Genomic DNA, 19,994 nt, shown 5'->3' on the forward strand with positions numbered 1-19,994 from the left:
TGAACATGCAATGTTAGAAATATATATTAATCAACTCAGAAATAAGAGTCCTTCAAAGTTAGTCCTGTAGAAAAATTTCCTCCATGCTTAATCAAAGTTTTTCTAATATTTTAAATATTCTCAAATTAGGAGACTATTAGCTTTGAGAAAGACATTTGCAAACAGGATGTAGGAAAGTCTTCTGGGTTCTCTGTGGTGAAAGACTGAAACCAGCTGAGATTCAAACAGTGACCCCATGTCAGACATGAATTTTAAATGTTCGCATTAGCTCTTCTTACCTTTTCGTAAGCGTACTGTTCCTGAAGCATTATTGGCAAACGTTCCAAGAAAGCTCGCATGCAAGGAGCCATATTTAATCCCAGAACTCCTTGCTGTTTCAGTGCAGTCCTACATGTTGCAAGGACGTGATTGGAAGATATCCACTCTGATGTACAGTTCACTACCAACACATCCTGTTTAAGAGCAGTCACAAGACACATTAGAAATTAAAAATTCATAAAGCAGGATTATTTGGTTCCATTGATTTTTCACCAATTAGCTTAGATTCCATAGGGGCCAGAAAACACACAAGCTCAAACATTTTTGTCTCTGTTGGTGAATAATCTGCTGATAAATGCTACGGAGTAGCCATCTCCATTTGCCACTTCCTCACATTCCCATGGCGACACTACAATTACCACTCCAAGGAAGAATACAAACATGGTAATATGCAGAGTTCATTTCAGTGAATGCTGTAACCTTAGTTTAGTATTTAGTTTAGGTGTATCCTTAGTTTAGGATTTGCCTTGTAATATGACCTTCAATATTAGGTCTGAATTCAGAAAAGACTTTCAAAGAATCCCAAAATACTTAGAACCACATGCAGCATGACTCTACTAACAGGAGTCATAACTTGTGCCATATTTATCTTCATTCACAAAAAATACCACGTTTTGGAATAATCAACTGTTATGAAACTTCTGTTCAGATGCCAGCAGTTCCTGACACAGCAAATACGGAAGTAAATTCTGCTGCTCCTTAAAAATTTCTGAGGTTGAGGCTGCTTTAGATTAATCTAGATCACTGAAGTATCTTATTTGCTGGGGGAAATGAAACATTTCTTTATGCTGCATAAAGGAGAAGAAAAAAAAAAAAATCTGTCTTCTGCCTATTTTCATTGTCCATTTACAGCTGCTGTCATTAAACAGATAAGCTGATGTAACCGGTGTGCAGCATCCTTTATAACCACCGGCTCAGAAGGATTCCACCCTGCCCCCCAAATTAAACATGGGATACTATTAAAAAAACCCAGTCTTTTTAGGGTCAGGTGATAGTTGAAAGCCAAAACAATGTGTCTTGAAAATATAACAGAGTTAGATAGATATTTCTATCTGCATATTTCTAAAAAAAAAAAAAGAAGAAGAAGAAAAGAAAGGAAAAATACAAACAAATGGCATTTTTTTTTTAGTAAAAAATTTGAAAGAACATTACTTTAACACACAATGTCACCTTTGATCTGTTAGAGCAAGCAGCTACTCCAACTTCAGGTATCCATACTGCAGTCTGAATAGCTCCAGAACCTATCACAACACTCTGTAATACTGAACCATCCTAGGGAAAGAAGTATCTTGAGTCAGTCTGTATACACAGCTACTTTTCTGTATAAATGCATACAATCACATTCCTAAGAAGGAAAAATACAAACAAATGGCATTTTTTTTTTAGTAAAAAATTTGAAAGAACATTACTTTAACACACAATGTCACCTTTGATCTGTTAGAGCAAGCAGCTACTCCAACTTCAGGTATCCATACTGCAGTCTGAATAGCTCCAGAACCTATCACAACACTCTGTAATACTGAACCATCCTAGGGAAAGAAGTATCTTGAGTCAGTCTGTATACACAGCTACTTTTCTGTATAAATGCATACAATCACATTCCTAAGGGATGACACTCTCCCAAGCTGTTCAATAACTATCTAAAAACTGAAAGATTTATACTAAAAGCAAAAAAATATCTAGCATATTTATCATACTAAGGAGATAACATAACTAAGGATTTAGAAGTGTTTAATAATCCACATTATCTGACTCTTGGAAAAGTTCTCAAAGAGAATATTGTTCCCAACTATAAAGAGAGAGTGGCTTGTTCTGCAAAGCCTAACATGACCAAGCCTACAGCATGAATCAATAGTAGAACCACAAAATATAAAATACTTTCAATGTTAAGTACAATTTCAATTTATACTTTATTATTTATAATTTTATACCATTATTTTATACCATGCTTTCTCTAATGTTTCTAACATACGGGGTGGGGGGGGGAGAAAGCTAGTCTGATGCCTTGGCCATTTTAGATACTCATACTAAAAAAAGAATCATGCCACATCAAAGATGATCTTACCCGTAAAGACCAAATATTCATGAGACCACCAAGCCCACCAGATACTAATGCCAGTCCATCAGGACTGAATGCAACAGTCCGAACAGGAGTAATATGTCCTCTCAGTTGAAATACACACTTGACTTCTACTGCTTTTCTGTATCCATCCTGCAAATTATTTTATAGTTATGGAACACTGTGAACTATTTACAGAAAACAGAATAGCGTAACAGCTTCTGTATTCTGCAATAAATACTGATTATCCGTGGAGATGGGATAATCTTCGTAAGATAATAAAAAAGACCAATACTATGATCATATTTTATAAATATCTTTATCACATTATCTTTTCCCCCCTTACAAAACGCCATCAACATTAAAGACATTACAATTTACATAGGTGAAATTAATCTTGACTTAAGTTTATCTAGAAACAATTTTAAACTCTTATTAAATTTTAGTATAAATTTATCAACTTTAAAAAAATATAAACAGATCAAAATATAATCTTTAGCCAAATAAAATTCATTTAAACCTGTGATTTTTCATTTCCTGTTCTGAAAATGCCTACACATATACAAATGCAATATAAACTTTTTTTTTTTAGCAAATGTCTTCTCTCAGGAAATGTTGAGATTTGAGTAACTCACCCACACTCTTCTCCTCCCCCAATTTCAGAAGGAGCAAAGAGCATCTCTTAAACACCAAGTTTACTCCTTTTACCTTGGCACTTGTTTCTTGGTCCCACCATCCTTCTGAGCAAGTTGAGCTGGACTGCAATGTGATTACTATGTCCTGGGGAACAATCCAGACACACACCAAACCATTGTGGCATCCTCTACAGGAAGTCAGAATAAATCAGAAAAACAAAGTAAACTTATTAACTAACAAAATATCAGTGGTCTGGTTAAAATATCAGTAGTGTTTGCCGCCTTCCTATAAAACTATATTGTATCAATTAATCTAAAGATGAAAGACATGTTCCCAATGGATAAATGCATTTTTTCCTATTCCCCCCACCCCGTAGCTTTTCAATTTTTACTAACACCATATTCTCAGAAAAAATACTTGGATGAAACAAAAAAATTCCAAGCAGGGCCACCATACACAGGTCTCATGGCATGGAGAAAACAGCTGGTAACACGACCAGAGCCACTCTTTCCATTTGAATTCTGAAGCCTTATGGATCTCATGACAACTGTCTTACTTGAATTAGTGTTATTTAAAAAAAGACAAAACTTTTCTTTGCTCTGGACACTAAAGACTGGTAGAACAGATCTGCAAAAGAGCTATAAAAACAACTTAAAAAAAATTACATACGTAGCTAGTAAAAGCTGCAACTTGGGTCCTTTCCCTGGAAGAGCACACCAGGCAATGCCATTCACAAGAGCTGGATGGGACAGGGAATGTAGACGTCTCCAACATCCTCCCATATATCCCCAGAGTTTCACTGTTTCTTCTTTGGCACATGTCAGGAGAATCTTACCAGTTGGATCCCACTTCATACTAACAATCATATCCTATTGGATTTAAAAAAATTAAAAGTCAGTATGAAGTAACACAGTAAGAGCAGAGAAAATTTAACTCTCAGAGCTAATGTAATGTTTAATCATTAATAACAAAGAACATTTTATTCTCAAATAAATTGTTACAGAGATAGTGAGTTGCAATTATGAAATCATAATGATACTTTTCAGAACTATCAAATTAAAACAAAATCCTAGGTTCCTAAGAGAAACTAAAAGGAAAGCATAGAAAAAAAATGTTCTCTTTTCATTGCACACATTTCTTAATTTTTTTTCCCCCAAAGAAGTAGACAATTTTTCCTTCTTTTTTTATATTATGAAATTGTAGTATGAATTACCTAATGGTACATGGTTCATAAACATATTAGGCAATGGCCCAGATGCAGCTTTGAGTCTAACTGAGGTAGGAAGGGAGAACAGCCCACAGTGGAAAAGGCAAGTATAGTTTTATTGTCACAGCATGCTCACTTCTGTGACTACCATGCTTCAAAAACCAAGACCACTTCATGGAAGCACTCAAGATGCTTTTACTACACCTAAACTTGAGGAATTCTCCTCTTAGCCTAACAAATAATTGATGGACTATTAATGACTTATTATTACATATTAGCCAAGCAAAGGATCTAAACCTTTGTGGCTGCATATTTAGAAAAACATCTTTTGCTTTGCACAGGAACTTAAGCTTTACAAAAACATGTGACATAACCAAAATTAAAATTTATTATGAGCACTTTTACAAAATAAAAGAACTAGTGTCTTTTAAATTCAGACACGCATAGCTGTGTCCTTAATACACTTCTGTCACTGTATGTACATAGATTTCACAATCTCCTATAGCAAAAAAGGCGGTAAAATTTATTTTTACTTTTTTTTAAAAATTTGGTACACTGTTCCTTTAAAATATATTGTGTTTAGTATGTGCATCAGAAATAGGTATGTGTTCTTAAAATAATCTGCACTTGACTTTATAAGTAGCTTTCAAATACAGAAAATAGCTTAAACAGATCTTTACCTACAAAAATTATACATTAGTTTTAAAAAGGCTAACTCTACCTTATGTGCATCAACTAGAACGATTCCTCCTTTTTCAAGTGGTTCCTTTGTTCCTATTAGCAATTTTCCATCTGAATAGCCAACTGCAAATGGTCTGTCTTCACTGAACCAGGCAAGGCATGTGACAGACACTATGTAAACAGACAACACAAAAATTAAACTAAATTGAACTTCACTCCTGCCAAAGAGGTTTTTGCAGTGCAATTGTCTAAAATATGAAGTGCATAACAACTTCCCCCACCACCAAGGTTACTTAAGATACTTTTGGTCTGAAAATTTTCTTGAATTTGTATAGTAAAATTAAAACTGAGTGCCACTAACAACAGCTGTTGAGATTATTTTGTAATAGTTCTTTCATTCTTCTTCTTTTTATTAAAATAATTGAATTTATATTCCTGACATGGTGAAAAGAACTATGCTAGGGAAAAGAAAAAAAGTAGATTCAATCCTATACATGTATCTGAGACAGGGATGCTTCTAAGAAAAGCACTGAAAACAACTGGAGCCTTTCTTAGCATGTAGATATTGCTTCACTTGATTCTGCGAAAAAATCTGCAAATTTCTTGAAGAAGCAATATGCAAAACCACACAATGCTACCAAAGATGTGCTACTTGATGTCCCCTGGTACTGGAACTACAAAGGAATTCAAATGACACTGACTACATGCTATCTGTAGATAGAGCAGACACTGCAGGGAATCTAGACTGATTTTATATGATGGCAAGGAATGTCAGGATTTGACTAGGTTGCTACAAACTGTTTGCCTCTGCTGTAGGGGAATCAGGGTGCAGATGGAGATCCCACAGACTTGTCTCCTCCCATGAATGCAAGTTAATGATACTTGCAGGTAAAGTACCAGAAGTCACATCCCATGAACAAGAATAAAAAATTGAGATTATATACTTGCTTAATAAAAAAAAAAGGGGGGGGGGGGTGGTTTAAAAGATGATTCATAACTTTAATTTCTACTTAAATACTGATGCAGTCACCTACCATCCTTTCTGTAGCAGTGTTCCAGTTCTAGCCGGTGCATGGTTGAAATATCTACAACTTCAATAAGACCAAGAGATCCATCCATACGACCAATTAATAATAATTCTGGAGCATCTCCTGTCCATGCTGCAGCTGGCCCTTCTTCTGGCCAAGCTAGAGCAGATACCCAGTGAGGCTGAAGATCTAATAATCCTTTTCCTCCTAGGAACCCAAAAAGTGTTTTAAAACTACTTCATCTTCATAAAGAAAAGAAAACAACAAAAATACTTTCCATGGCAAAATATGAAGAGATCCTATTTAGAACTAGGACATACTACAAATTCATGCAAGTTACAAGCCTACAGAGCAATGGTCCACTAATCTACGCAGACACAAAATCTAGCTAACAAATCTCAATTATCAGTCAAGTTACATAGTTTTGTTAAGGAAGGAAGCTAAATTCTTCGGTACTCAGTAAATTTATACTTTTCCTGCAGACTGTCTATTAACATGGGCAGTGTAACTGGTGATTTTCATAAGCACAAAACAACAGAATGAAGTTTCAGAGATTACAAATGACAAAGTGATTAACAGTCGTCTTCTCACAGGAGTTCTAAAGGTATTATGCTGGATTAGTCAATTGCAGCACAAATGACAGTAAAAATGTAAGAGAATCCACTTAAAGATGCTCACAAACTGAACCAAGGAATTGGAAAGGGCCTTTCCTGGATCAGGTTCAGTCCTCTCCATCACAATGTAATCTCATAAATTTAGCTAATTCGTTTTATAGTATTTCTTCCCCAGGTGTTATTTTTCCTTATAAAATATGAGATCACAATCTTTTGAACATTAGAAACTTCCTTGAAGTTATTCATGTCCAATTTATTTACATTTCTTCTTGTGTCAGTACTATCCATTTGCTTACATAGCTGCTTTTTCTCCCTGGGATTCTCCTAGAGTTTATCTTCCTAATCTATTTATTTATAGGCTTCCTCCTCCAAGACTCTTTTGTTCAAATAAATAAACCAAGCTCACTCATTCTACTCTCATTAGAAGACATTCCATCTAGCTGATCACTCCAGCAATCCTTCCCTCCATCTGTTTCAGTCAATTTTCACATTCTCCCTGTTGCATGCAGAAAGGTAATTCTTGCAGATGATAGGAAGATAGTATTTACAGACAACAATTGTTAAGAGTGATCAAGTCTCACACCTAAACACTTCTGATTCTACAAGGACTCATATGCTGCTCAGTTTTCTACTGAATTAATTGTAAATCACACATCCATTTGTAGTTAGTGCCTTCCTCTAATTAAGTAGGTTTACAAGATATTATGGAAGATGGTAGGCATTTAAACTGGAGAGCACACACAGTTAAATACTTGGGTAAACAAATATTCAATAACTTAGCAGCTTCCCTAGAAATACGTTGTATCATAAAGTGTCACAGGTAGCTAAGAGCATACCATTGACTTGCCATATGTTCACCATCTTTTCTGTAGCTCCAGCCAGATACTTGCCACTGATGCTCCAACAGACAAGAGACAAACTAAGGTCACTGGGTGATCCCAGACTTTCTTCAGAATCACCTTCTCTACAATAGAATAGAATAATGCAATTAAAAAAGGGCATTTCCTTTAAGCAGACAGGAAAACATAGAATTAATGAAATATCTAAGTTAAAATCTGGAGTCCTCCTGCCATCACTGCAGATTTAGATAATAAATTTTTCTGCTCATAGTTCTATTTAAAACTGCTTCAAATTACAGAATGAGATACAAGTTATTTCCACAGTAAGAACTTTGAAGTTAGGTTTCAATTAGAAAAATAAGTTTAATTATCTTTAACTTTACCTATTTATATCTCAAATTTAACATCTTTGGTGAGGGCAAAACTTTCTAGGAAGTCATGAAATGAAACAGAATAGATTGGACAAAAGAAATGAAAGAGATACATCTTGCTCTCAATTCTAGCTTAAACTCTTCCTCCTGTTACAATGTTGTTACACTGTTCTAAAATTCTATTTTAAAGTTTAAAGTCAACTGTAATGGGACCACTGGTATGTTTTACTGCCCTTAAGGTCATACATGACAGGCACAGTTTTTACTGATTTTAGTAACAGGAAAATGAAGGCTAAAATATTGCCAGGATGCATATTGTAGGCCAAATACTGTATCACCCCTGTATTTTTGAAGATACAGGAGGCATAACTTTGGTGTGTTCTAGCTTAAGCAGGAGACATTTAATTTGTGAATACAGCAGGTAATGGGATGTTGTAACTATTACTAACAACATTAACTTACTAACATAACACATGTAACAATATTAATGTAAAAAGTTAACATAACAGGTAGTAATACTGTATTACTATGAACAGTAATCTAATACCATTTAAATAATGTTCCTCCGAACTCAGAAAAACAAAAAGTATTCTCACAGAAAGAGGAGATAATTCTATCAAAAAGAGGGGACAATGCCTTTTCATCTGCTCATCTCTCAGGGCTAAAAAAAATAATTCTGCCTTTAAAGATGAACTGGCACTAACCCACTGCAATAAAGAATATAAATAGAATTGTGTTGCATTTGTATTTAAAGTCAATATTGAGATTGTTAGCAGTGAAGCCCATGAAAGTACTGAATTCTGAATCTACTGTACAGGAAGCACACTTTTCTGACACATGAATAATAGAAGATCTCTGTTAAAGGAAGATGCTGCTCTCATTACTACCTTCTGAAGTCAAGTTACGTCATTGCGTTTATTCCTTTTAAGGCAGCATCTAACAGTAGCAAGCAAACAAGAACTAAAACGACCACTAAGAAATCATCATGGAACATCCTTCTAGTTCACTATTGTTTCTTCATTCTTCTGAGTTAAACTCACTTAAGCTGTACTAAAGAATTAGATTTTAATCTTTTCTTTTTCTTTCTTCTTTTTTGGACACATCCAAATGATACAAAAGTACTTCCCAGATACTCTCATGAAGAAGAACTACGCTCAGTTCCTGAGTCCCAGAAGTCACAAATTCTTTTTTCACACTTGACTCAAATCACCACACTCGTAATTATCATCTTATATGCTGGAACTGTCCACTGGAACCCACTGAAGGGATATTCACATTTTTTTCTTATGACAGTCCCTTACAGTTTTTATTTTACCCATTTCTCATTATATGAATTAATTAAGAATATCTTTAAACAGCTTTAACACCATCTCTTTACACCGACTCTTATCAGCTTGATATTTAAGTTCTGTTTTCAGTTTTAAGCTATTTAATTTACTTTGCATGCCATAAACACAGCAACAGTCCCAGAGAAAAAGTGAGAGAATGTCTGTGCAGGAGATATTGCAGGGTTGGCTCTTTTCATTATCTTGCACAATTACAGCTTAAATTAAATATATGACTACTATAAAGAATCAACTTACAGCTTGTTGAGCACACACGTTTGCTGCAATGAATACTGCTTCTTTGTAACATTCCACACTCTAATGGTGCCATCATTTCCACTAGTCGCCAAAAGTCCCTTTTTATTGCACCAAACACATGTCATGACCTACAAATACCAAAGTAATCATGGCAAAACTGGAATTTAAATCTAAAGCTTAGGTATGTTTGTTCACTAATATTAAGCAAACATTAACCAATGGGACAGAGCATTAGCTACATTATTGAAATACATTGTAACAATAAAACAAGATACACTTTTCTACTTTTACAGTATTGTGTACTGTAATTAAGCATGCTTTACAAGGATGCCACACTTTGTTCAGACCCATGCTCCGCAGGCCACTGTTGCACAGAATACTGGACAAAGACATTAACTACTATGACAGAAAAATTAATGCAAATTAAGATCTAGTCTAAGAAAAGATTTAGGGTGATTCTGCTGACTTCATGTACTGTGAGAACACTTTCATGTCCCCTTTAACTGAAGCTTCAAAGCAGCTAAGCATTTTTCTGCATCAGAGGTACCCTCGACCAATAACTTACTTTATCACCAAAAAACTACTTCTTGTGAGAAATAATTTCAGTCAGTGTATTTGTAAAATAGTAGTGTTTTACTTTTTCTGTATTCTGCAAAAAAAAAGTATTAAAATTCATGCAATTTTGGGAGAAATCATGCTTACCCTGTTCTGATGAGCCTCTAATTTTATGAAGGAACATTTTCGTAAGTCTCCCCCCATATCAGCGAGGGTCTGAGGAATAGTTTGATTATCTCGATCATGTGCTGCAAGAGTTCGCACCAGCTGTTGAGCAGCCCACTGCCTATGTTGTGAAGATAACCTTGAAGAAAGGCAGCAAGCTGCTAGTGCATTAGCCAGCTCCAGAGGGCCTACAGCAGAAGGATCATAGGAAGGATGGGCATACAAATGGGCAATTAAACCTGCTTAGACAAAACAATGAGATGATGCCTAGATGAGTACCAAACAGAATTACACAAATGAACACAGCATTAGCCATAATTTCCAGAAAAAAAGAGATTAACAAACATCTTATAAGATCATTGCAATCATGTTAACTATTAGAAAAAACACTCTTCTGATACTAAGAGAAAAATAACCCCCTTTAAAATTTCACAAAACCCCCTTAAGAATGGAATTACGAATAGTCTTATTCCTACCATATGGAAAACAGTTGTTCAAAGAGCAAGTGCTTTCTGAACAGGAAAATGCCTCCTCTGACAGAGATAAACTGCTGTCATTGCTATGTCCTTCCCTCCCTTTGACACAGCAACAGCCTGGTGTTGAGGCACAGCAGTTGCTTTTTGGCTCCCTGACCTCCCACAGCAGAGGCAGCACAACTTTCTGTGTCAGAGACAGAACAGTACTTCTGTGGCAGTAGTCAACTCTTATTCCCCTTAATTTCATTAGATGACATAACCGAGGCTGAATGTCTTAGCTATATGGCTTTGAATACACACACGTTCAGATTTTTTTTTTCAAGTGGCAAAAGATGCAACTATGTAATAACATCATATTTCTAAGTAAAATCTGTGTACTAAACTATAAGATTACTTTGATTAAAACAAGTTTTGTACATTTTTGAGAGTATATTTATTTATACATTAGTCTAGGAAGTGTCTCCTTAAATACAAATGAGGAATTGAAGATTTAATAATTAACATTTAAGAACAAAGCTATTTCAAACCTTTCTTTTCAATTTCTGCTTTATCATAATTTGGCCTCAGTTTGGCCCCTTTGTCTGCCAACAATGCTACAAGTGCTTGAGTAACCACAAAATTCGGAGATGTGACAAGTTTGTTTTCTTCTGCAATTCCTCTTAAAAAACTTGGCAAAAATTTTCGCTGAATTGGATCATCAACTGTTGTCAAGTTTACACCAGTTGCCGCAGAAATCAAATTCTAAAAACAAATAATTAAAGACAATAAATAACCAAAATAAACAGATAAAAACAAATAATTAAAAAGACAATAAAACCTGAATAAACAGAAAAATCAATTTTGGAAAACATTTTTAGTTGAACAAATCATGCAGAGTTTTAAAGATCTTCAATTTTTTTTCAAAAATTCTCAGCTCCCAACCACTTTTATTTTAGCAGGCAAAGATCATGTACAATATGGAATTTAAGTTCTGCCCTGGGGAATACCTGGTCTTAATGGAATCAACTATCCAGATCCAGGGATTAGAAGGGGGGGAAAAAAAAAGAAAAAGAAAAAAAGAAAAGAAAAAAAAGTACCAAATAACCAAGAATACCAGCAAGAACTAAGGAGCTTATAGAAGAACTTCTTATAAAGTTATGCACCTGGTGGCAGGATAAAAAGCAGTAACACATAATAAAATGCATTATCCCATCCAACACTCGTATTTCACACAATTGTATTTCAAACTCAGAAGAACAGAACAATTACTCTGATTGCTTAGAAGTTTCCTGATACATATGAAATCCTGCTGCATGTCCACAGCTGTAGGTCATCTCTTTCCAAATGTAAACAATCTGTGTTCCACACAGAGTTGACTCAATTAAAAAACCCAAAACTTTAACAGAAAAACCCTATCAATACAAAAACCACATCCATTTTACTCCACTTGAAAAGAGAACTCAGCAAAAAAAAAGTTACTTGCTTTTTACCAACAATAAAACATACCCTTTGTGCAAAGCCATAAGCAAGAACTCTAAGGATATCCTCAAACTGAGGGCACTCATCACAGTTCAGAAGATAAAAGCACAAATTATCAATATGTACAAAATCAATTGCTTCATCTCATGTGTAAGTAGTTTAATATAAATATTTATGTTGAAATAACAGTCCTACCTGCGTACATAACTGTACAAGCAGTTTTGCAGCACTAGGAGTGTTTGACGCCAAACAGCCTACTGCTGTACTCAGATAGGCAAGACAAGATATAGGCTTGCTTGTTTTGCTGTGTATTCCTCTAGATCGCTCTGTTGAACTTGACACAGTGGATGGACTTGTGGAGAGGCCTGCTCTCCCTGCTGCAGCGAGGCACATTAAACGAACCAAAGTTCTGATATCTGTTAATCCCAAGGATTCAAGACCAGCTGCCAGGCTACAACTGGAACCACTGTCAAAAATGAACATAAATGCTCTTGGTTTTGTTAGTGCATTTTAAAAGAAAGTTATGTTTGGATAAAACTATTCCCAAACCATTAGTGAACACTGCCTATTTGATTAGCTGGACATTGCTACCATGCAGGGGGAAGGGGAAGAAGAGAAATGAAGCTGCAGCCCCTCCACTCCTTTTCTTTTAAGCTGAAGACAAAAACACATTATAGACTTGCTCTAGCAAAAACCCATGAGTTTCCCTGGAATCACTCATAAACAAAGTTATATGGATAATTCATGTTTAGAGTTATGCTATGACAGTATGCACATGTACATGTCAGATCTCTGCAATGTCTTCATAGTTGCACAGGTATCTTGTACAAAGCCAGTTTTTAAATCCTCATATCCCATCAACTCCTTCACTTCATCTTCTTTCCTCTAATGTTTACCCCTAAGTTGTAATACTTGCCTTGAACAAAAACTCACTAACAAACACAGCATCTTTATGTTCCGAATGGCTAATACTACTGGAGTCCACTTTTCATATGAGATGTAGAATTTTATTTCATAAAGTTTGAAGATGGGGTTCAAAAGAACAAAATCAACAGAACTTTTTCTCTTAATAGTATGATGTAAGTATATAAAATGGAATCACTTTCCCAAATAGCTTAAAACTGCATCCCTATCAAACATAACTTGATAACTGGTTCCAAATGGAAAGGTGGAAGTGTTGCCAAGGATGCCACAAACCTGACAGACAAAAGCGAGAGCGCTCTCATAACCATAGTTCTTGCAAGGAGGACTTGGGCGGCAGCCGTCACTCTTCTTAGAGCCATAACACGGTCATGTGGATTTACTAGGGCAGCTGCTTGTTCTCCTAAGGTTATCCTGCCAGAAGAACTTTTTTCTATAGAGCCATGACAGCCTTGGAAATAATGATGATTTGCATTAGTGTTTAAAGAAAAACAAAACATTATCATATAGTAATAAGCACAGCAGCAAATTTGGCCTAAGTTTGCAAATTACTCATTAATTTTTCAACATTTCATACATACAGAACTATAGTGATAATGACTGAGAGGAAAACACATTCCTGAAATACACTCCATAATTTAATTATTCCTTATTTTCAAAGATAGATGAGCACAACTTGACAATACTCAAGTTAATGTTAATTCCTCTGTTTCCCTTTTCCATTAGAGGGGCCTACAAACTTACATATTGATCCTGCATTTCAGTAGGCTGGTCAGTAAGTCCCAACTTAAATCCATGAATCCATCTTTGAGTTCTGCAAAACATGCTAGTGGCATCCACTGTAGGACTACGGTCACAGTTTTATTAGTAAATCAAAGCTTCAAGCCTTCTGCCAATATAAATGCCTCACATTGCTCTGTCTAACTCCCTATAATAAAAGGACAATTTAGAACCCTGTCTTCACTTCCTCATGGTGGGAGGCAGGAAAGACTGTCAAAATATTTCTGCATTGCCCCTATAAAAATCACACCAAAGGGGAGGTATTTTTCTTTGAATGAAACTCATTTCAAATTTACCTATTTGCATCAATGTTTCTTCCATACTGTTGGTGGCTGTCACCATTGCAACTGAAGCACCCAGAGGGTCACTGTCAGGGAACTGTACAGGTTCAGGTACAATACGTCGATCGTTTAACCCAAGAGGTCCAGCCAGTAATTCAAACTCCTCCTCTCCTGTCAGCTTTTCATCTTCGTCTACATCTAACATATCCCAGTCTTCTAGAATTGGAGAAATATAATTACACTTGGTTACAAAAGCTGAAATACTAAATAATTTCAATTAATTAAAAAAACAATACAGGGTATAAAAGGTGGATTGTAATCTACAACATAGTAGTCTTAAAAACTCATGTTCTGATGTTGACATAGACAAAACAAAACCCCGCTCTTGCCCCTCTCCATTAAATTTGATCTTTATTTCTACTGCAGAGAAGTTTCATGGAAGATTCTCTGAAGCATCAAACTAGCTGGTTTTTTAAAACACAGAAATGAGAGGTCATCACATCTAGCACAAGACAACTCCAAAACCTGGAATATAGTGAAAAGCGTAGACATACAATTGTGCTTTAAAACATGATAACAGGTGCATATTCCAAAGGACTCAGTAGTAAAGACAGATACTAGAAATTTCTGGTCTTCATATTTATCAAAAAAGTATGCACGAGTTCTTAGGTCATAATTGTACACCCAGGCTTTTGCTTTTCCTTCCCAGGAGGGGTGGGGGTGGGAGAGAAAAAAAGCACTATAATTGCAATTCAGTTGTGCATTCCATTCATTTCCCAACCATTTACACAGGAGTCAACTTAATTTACTGATCCCTCCCGCTCTATCTCACTCCCCGTACAGTAGAATCTGAACACCTTTTATCTATTGGAAGATAGACTTGCTGTTAAGTTCTGGAGTACTCATTTACTCTTAAATAGACAAACATGGTAAATCATACAATCGCGATCATACAAGCTACAGAAAGGTCCAGAATCAAAGAATCATCCGGGAAAGGTTTTCTACAATCACTAGAAATAATCTGTTTAAAGTGAAAGCCATCCTCAGGACACTCTCAGCTAGTACAAAGGTAGAAAAAGAATAAGCCTAATGGCAGACTTTTGAGACTCTAACTTATGCTAATTAACTTCTCCTACAAAGGCAGCTGAAGAAATGTATTTGAACATAAGGCTCTGTATGTGCAGTTCTGGATGTAACATCTACCCACAATACCTTATCACCCAAAGTTAAGTATTTGCCATTTCAGCTACTTAAATGAAAGACATGGGAAAAAATGTCACTGATTTTTTTCCCATTTGAACTAAAAAAAATATTAAAATACTACATGTAGTCTGAAGAAGATTTTAAAGTATACCTTCATGAACAGTTTCATGACAGGTTTATTTGCATGGAAGTACCTTTATAGAAAAATAAAACACTGTGCAAGTGCGAAGTATTTAGTATCTTCAGCAACTTAAAAACATACCTTCATAGACACTGTCTTGTTTACCTATTAAATCAGGAGCCTGGCCTTTGTACCTGTATGAAAAAATAACAAAGGAAATAACAGAATGGATCCAATAATTTACATATATGCATAATAATTTCAAACTTGGTTTACTATTAAGTTACTTTACTGTTAGGTCAATGTATATATGATTTCTGGAAATGGCTAGTAACAGAGAGATAAATAAAAGGGCTTCTAAAAGTGTCTGTGGAGGGGGGAAGCACCAATGTGAGAAAGGCCCACAAAAAATACTGGAATTGTCAGACAAAATTGAAAAAGGGAAGCTTTCAAAGTCAACAAGAGTAGGCAACATCCCAAGAAATAATTCCTTGTTTTTCAATTAAAAAATAGGAATATCAAGACAACCTTTTTTCTAAATATGCATTTGTTGAATACAGAGAACAATTTTAAGCCTCAGTTAAAATAAAGACAAATTCTGCTAGGAATTTTAATTTCTTCAACCAAATTCTTAAAATGCTGATGCTAGTAAACATTTTTAAGTTGTTTCCTTTCTTTACACAGAGTATTCCACCAACTTGTACTGCTGTACCTGTGGAGGGGGGAAGCACCAATGTGAGAAAGGCCCACAAAAAATACTGGAATTGTCAGACAAAATTGAAAAAGGAAGCTTTCAAAAGTCAACAAGAGTAGGCAACATCCCAAGAAATAATTCCTTGTTTTTCATTTAAAAAATAGAAATATCAAGACAACCTTTTTTCTAAATATGCATTTGTTGAATACAGAGAACAATTTTAAGCCTCAGTTAAAATAAAGACAAATTCTGCTAGGAATTTTAATTTCTTCAACCAAATTCTTAAAATGCTGATGCTAGTAAACATTTTTAAGTTGTTTCCTTTCTTTACACAGAGTATTCCACCAACTTGTACTGCTGTACCTTTCAGAAGTTGACGTTTTAGATTTACTCTTCAGGGCTAAGTATTTCTCTCTGCAGATGCCGCACAATAAATAGTAAGGATTTCCACTTCCACATTCACCACCAAACCATCCATCTACATAAGAACCATTGCTACGATAGCCCTGGCGATTTGCACTACGACCACAGCCTGGGTGGTTTCTTTTCATGTGTTGATTGAAGCTGACAACACTGGATTCACACAGTTCACAAACCACTACTTCTTCTCTGTCTTCAGATTCACAAACATGCTGCATAGTAAGATTTTCACATGTTATTTGTACAGAAGAAATGTCTTCATATTAGATATAAAATACGCCAATATTCTTAGGTGGATGTTCCTGCCCATTTCTGTTACACACACAGAGTGATATTTATATGGTTAACTTGCACAAAAGCAAAGCAGAAATAGACAATTTATGACATAATGAGGAGCAGACTATCTCAGAACAGGAAAAACATTTGGAAGTAAAGTTTCAGAGGATGAGGTTTTCCTACTTCATTTCGGATCTGACTCAAAATTCTTTACGGTGTAACTTTTCACATATAACAATTAGTTCACATTCAATGCTATCTTTAAGTTATCTGGTTCTCCTCAGAACTTGACTAGACATCCAACAAAGAAAAAACAATCCTTTTTTTTTTTTTTTCAAACGGACTTTACGTTTACTGAGCAACAATAATTATCATTTGTGTCAATAAATTCCAAGGTTTTCTCTGAATATAAAGTTCATTTTTCTATAATTACATTTCTGTCCTAAGTCAGTAATTTCATTGTGGTGTTCCAGTGAAACAAGCTCCCTGAAAAATTCAATATGCATACTGAAACTTGCTTCCATATCAGAGTCAGGTAACATCGTAATTAGGAGACAAAAGCTCAGTCTTGCGGGTTGCTTGTCTAATTTGACATGGATAATCCAAAGATTAACAAGCTGCTGTTGTGATATTTCTTTTCCACCTCAAATGTATTTTTAGTGGGATATACAACAGTTGAGTGAGGACTGTCACCATATCCTTCCCAGAGAATTAAATACATGACATGACTAAATTAAGAAAAACCGATTTAAGTGCAAATTATGTTGCTACAGATCAGATATATTATTATTATTATTATTTATTATTATTATTATTTTAAATAGAACAAACATTTACAACCGTGTTTGTTATCCCACACAGCTAAGCAATCTGGAACACCTACTTGATTTTTAAGTGGTATCATCAAAACAACAACTATACTGGTTCTGTTCTCATCTTTCAGGGGAGGTAGAAGAAAAACTATGTACATGTAGAAGTGCAGAGCAAGAAACACAAGAAAGCACTATTCTTAATCTAAAAGCGAAGCTACAGAATACAAGAAGATTTTAAGGATTGCTGGCATTTAGTAAGATATTTTCAAACAGGCTATAAGCATACGCGCGTTACTTTAAATTTAAAAATATGAACATGCAAAAAGCAGTAAGTTAAAGCAGCCCCCGCTGCAGTCACACACACCCAGGTAGGCCAATCCAATACCTCTGGGATCCACATTCCCAGAATATCATTATCACTAGCCAGGTCTTGCCCAAACATAGCTTCCATTGCTTCATCATCAAGGTCAATTTCCAACTCCTCATCCAAGTTGAAGTCATAAAGCGCCCCTGGATCTTGCTGCAAAGATATCCCTTCTCTTCGACTCTGATTCCTGTGGGCCTGTACAGAGCGGTATAATCCCGCTCAAGTAAAAAAAAAAAAAAAAAAAAAAGTAGTACTTTTATTTTGCATGTAGTAAAGATGACTATACTTTCAACTTCCTTTTGCTTTGTTTTTAACTCTTCTGCTAAACATAATCTACTTATTACTACATAAAACTCTCAAATATACACTGATACACATATGTGAAGGAGAGTTTTGTAACTTTCATGCTAAGTACCAATCCCCCTCCTCTTCATTTACTGCATAAGCAAAGACCTTGGAAGTCTTTCAGTATACTTACCAGCACGTGCTAGCAATGTTCGGGCAGCTAAATCAAATTTGTGTCTTCTCGTTACAGCTGACCGACTTCTAGAAGGAGGTCCACTTGCAGAAGCTGCATTATCCACATGATCCATATTATCAGGGCTACAAGGATTTGTAATTTACAGGTAAATCAAACCAAGTTTTAAACAGCCACATACAGTAAATAAGGAAAAATACTAAGATCATATTTATTGGCATTGTTTTTTTCTTTCTTTCTTTCACAGAAGGAAAAAAGGGAATTTGGAATTCAAGAATTTTCCGTTCCATGTATTTACTGTCTTTTTGACTGTGAGATTTACCTCAAACAAATTAGATGCAGCAATGTCAACACCTATTCAATGTTTCTATAGTGCCTAAGCATTGTAGAAATTTCAGGAGAGCACTCATTTTATGCTGTCAATGTTAACTACAGCTCGAAGTAGGTTTCTTCTCCTTTATAAAAGAAATAAAATCAACATTTCTCTTGTTGCTGCCTCAGTCATTCCCTCTTTTGCCCAAAATATTTTGCAAAACATGAGTTTCAGTTACTTAGTAACACTTGTTGCTTAGTTTATTTCTCCCAACTGAAATCTGTGAGTTGTCCGTGAAATGACAGTTTACCTGGGACAAAGTAACTGGGGAAACTTAAAAATGCATTTCTCAGTAGGATCAAGGAATCTGAACAAGTGTTCTCAAAATACATCTTGTAATTGTCATCCTCCCTATAAACAAAAAAGCTATGTATGATCATTAGTATGATTCCTAATAGATGTCACTAAAAATATAACCACTACTTTTAGGATTAAAAACAAAAGAAAACCAACCACCTTTCCTCCTTGTTTAATAGATAGTTTAGATCTAAGGTTGTAAAGGTGACTGAGAATGTAAACTTCAATTCAGTTTCATCCTCTCTGGACAAACCAAGAATTCATTTAAAAAGAAAAATGTAGAAAAATACCTGTTCATGAATACACTGAAGAAAAAAAAAAAACCTCCAATGAAATTTTGCTTTATTACTAGGTCTTCTAGGTAAAATGTAAGCTGTATGCCCTCATTTTTTTCGTTCCTCCTTCCTCTTTTTTTTTGAAGGAAGGATGCTCAGTTACAGTCTTCCCCAGTTCTGTGCACAAACAGTACTGGAAAATAAATGCACCATGTACACCTAATTTCATTGCATCTTTGCTTTTACTCATGTTGTAACAAAATTCAAAAGTGGTATTACAAAGTAATGTCCTGTCAGCAACAATGAACTTGTGAGATTTTTAGTTTCAGCAACAGATTACAAGCAATTAGAAGAAAACTACACTCTACCTCTCACTAAAGCCTTCCTCCATTTCAGTGGCATCAGCAGAAGGGATATCACCTGGTGACTGTAAATAACAATGATCACCAGATTTTCCACCACTTCCAGAGACTATTGTCCCATGTCGTGAATCTGCAGTCCCTTCTGATTGGGGCTCTTCATCATCTTCATTTCCAGGGTGCTCTATCATCCACATGGCCAGCACTGTGATATTCTGTGCATCTGCTTCTCCTCTGGCACCTGAAAGCAGGAAAATCACACTTCAGAATTGTATTATATCATTGATGGTGAAAAAATAATTTTTAAGTTCTATAACCATTCATGGGAAAAAAAATTGAAGTATTCC

At 35.3% G+C, this 19,994-nt stretch overlaps 1 protein-coding gene across 1 annotated transcript in view; it reads right to left on the reverse strand.

The window, feature by feature from the left end:
* Positions 1-19,994, reverse strand: part of HERC1 (HECT and RLD domain containing E3 ubiquitin protein ligase family member 1) — an 89,887-nt gene that overhangs the window by 16,382 nt on the left and 53,511 nt on the right. The window contains exons 41-59 of the mRNA XM_009273995.2: positions 19,657-19,888; positions 18,344-18,468; positions 17,863-18,083; positions 16,354-16,622; positions 15,438-15,490; positions 13,988-14,188; positions 13,188-13,362; positions 12,186-12,456; positions 11,060-11,273; positions 10,039-10,244; positions 9,337-9,464; positions 7,380-7,507; positions 5,936-6,136; positions 4,942-5,072; positions 3,683-3,882; positions 3,086-3,200; positions 2,384-2,530; positions 1,746-1,847; positions 279-452 (exon numbers count right to left, since the gene is read on the reverse strand). Coding sequence (XP_009272270.1) covers positions 279-452; positions 1,746-1,847; positions 2,384-2,530; positions 3,086-3,200; positions 3,683-3,882; positions 4,942-5,072; positions 5,936-6,136; positions 7,380-7,507; positions 9,337-9,464; positions 10,039-10,244; positions 11,060-11,273; positions 12,186-12,456; positions 13,188-13,362; positions 13,988-14,188; positions 15,438-15,490; positions 16,354-16,622; positions 17,863-18,083; positions 18,344-18,468; positions 19,657-19,888 — 3,293 coding nt within the window. The remainder of the gene's footprint in view (positions 1-278; positions 453-1,745; positions 1,848-2,383; positions 2,531-3,085; positions 3,201-3,682; positions 3,883-4,941; positions 5,073-5,935; positions 6,137-7,379; positions 7,508-9,336; positions 9,465-10,038; positions 10,245-11,059; positions 11,274-12,185; positions 12,457-13,187; positions 13,363-13,987; positions 14,189-15,437; positions 15,491-16,353; positions 16,623-17,862; positions 18,084-18,343; positions 18,469-19,656; positions 19,889-19,994) is intronic.

This window comes from Aptenodytes forsteri, unplaced genomic scaffold (assembly GCF_000699145.1).
Source record: "Aptenodytes forsteri isolate BGI_AS27 unplaced genomic scaffold, ASM69914v1 Scaffold239, whole genome shotgun sequence".
NCBI classification, from domain to species: Eukaryota; Metazoa; Chordata; class Aves; order Sphenisciformes; family Spheniscidae; genus Aptenodytes; species Aptenodytes forsteri.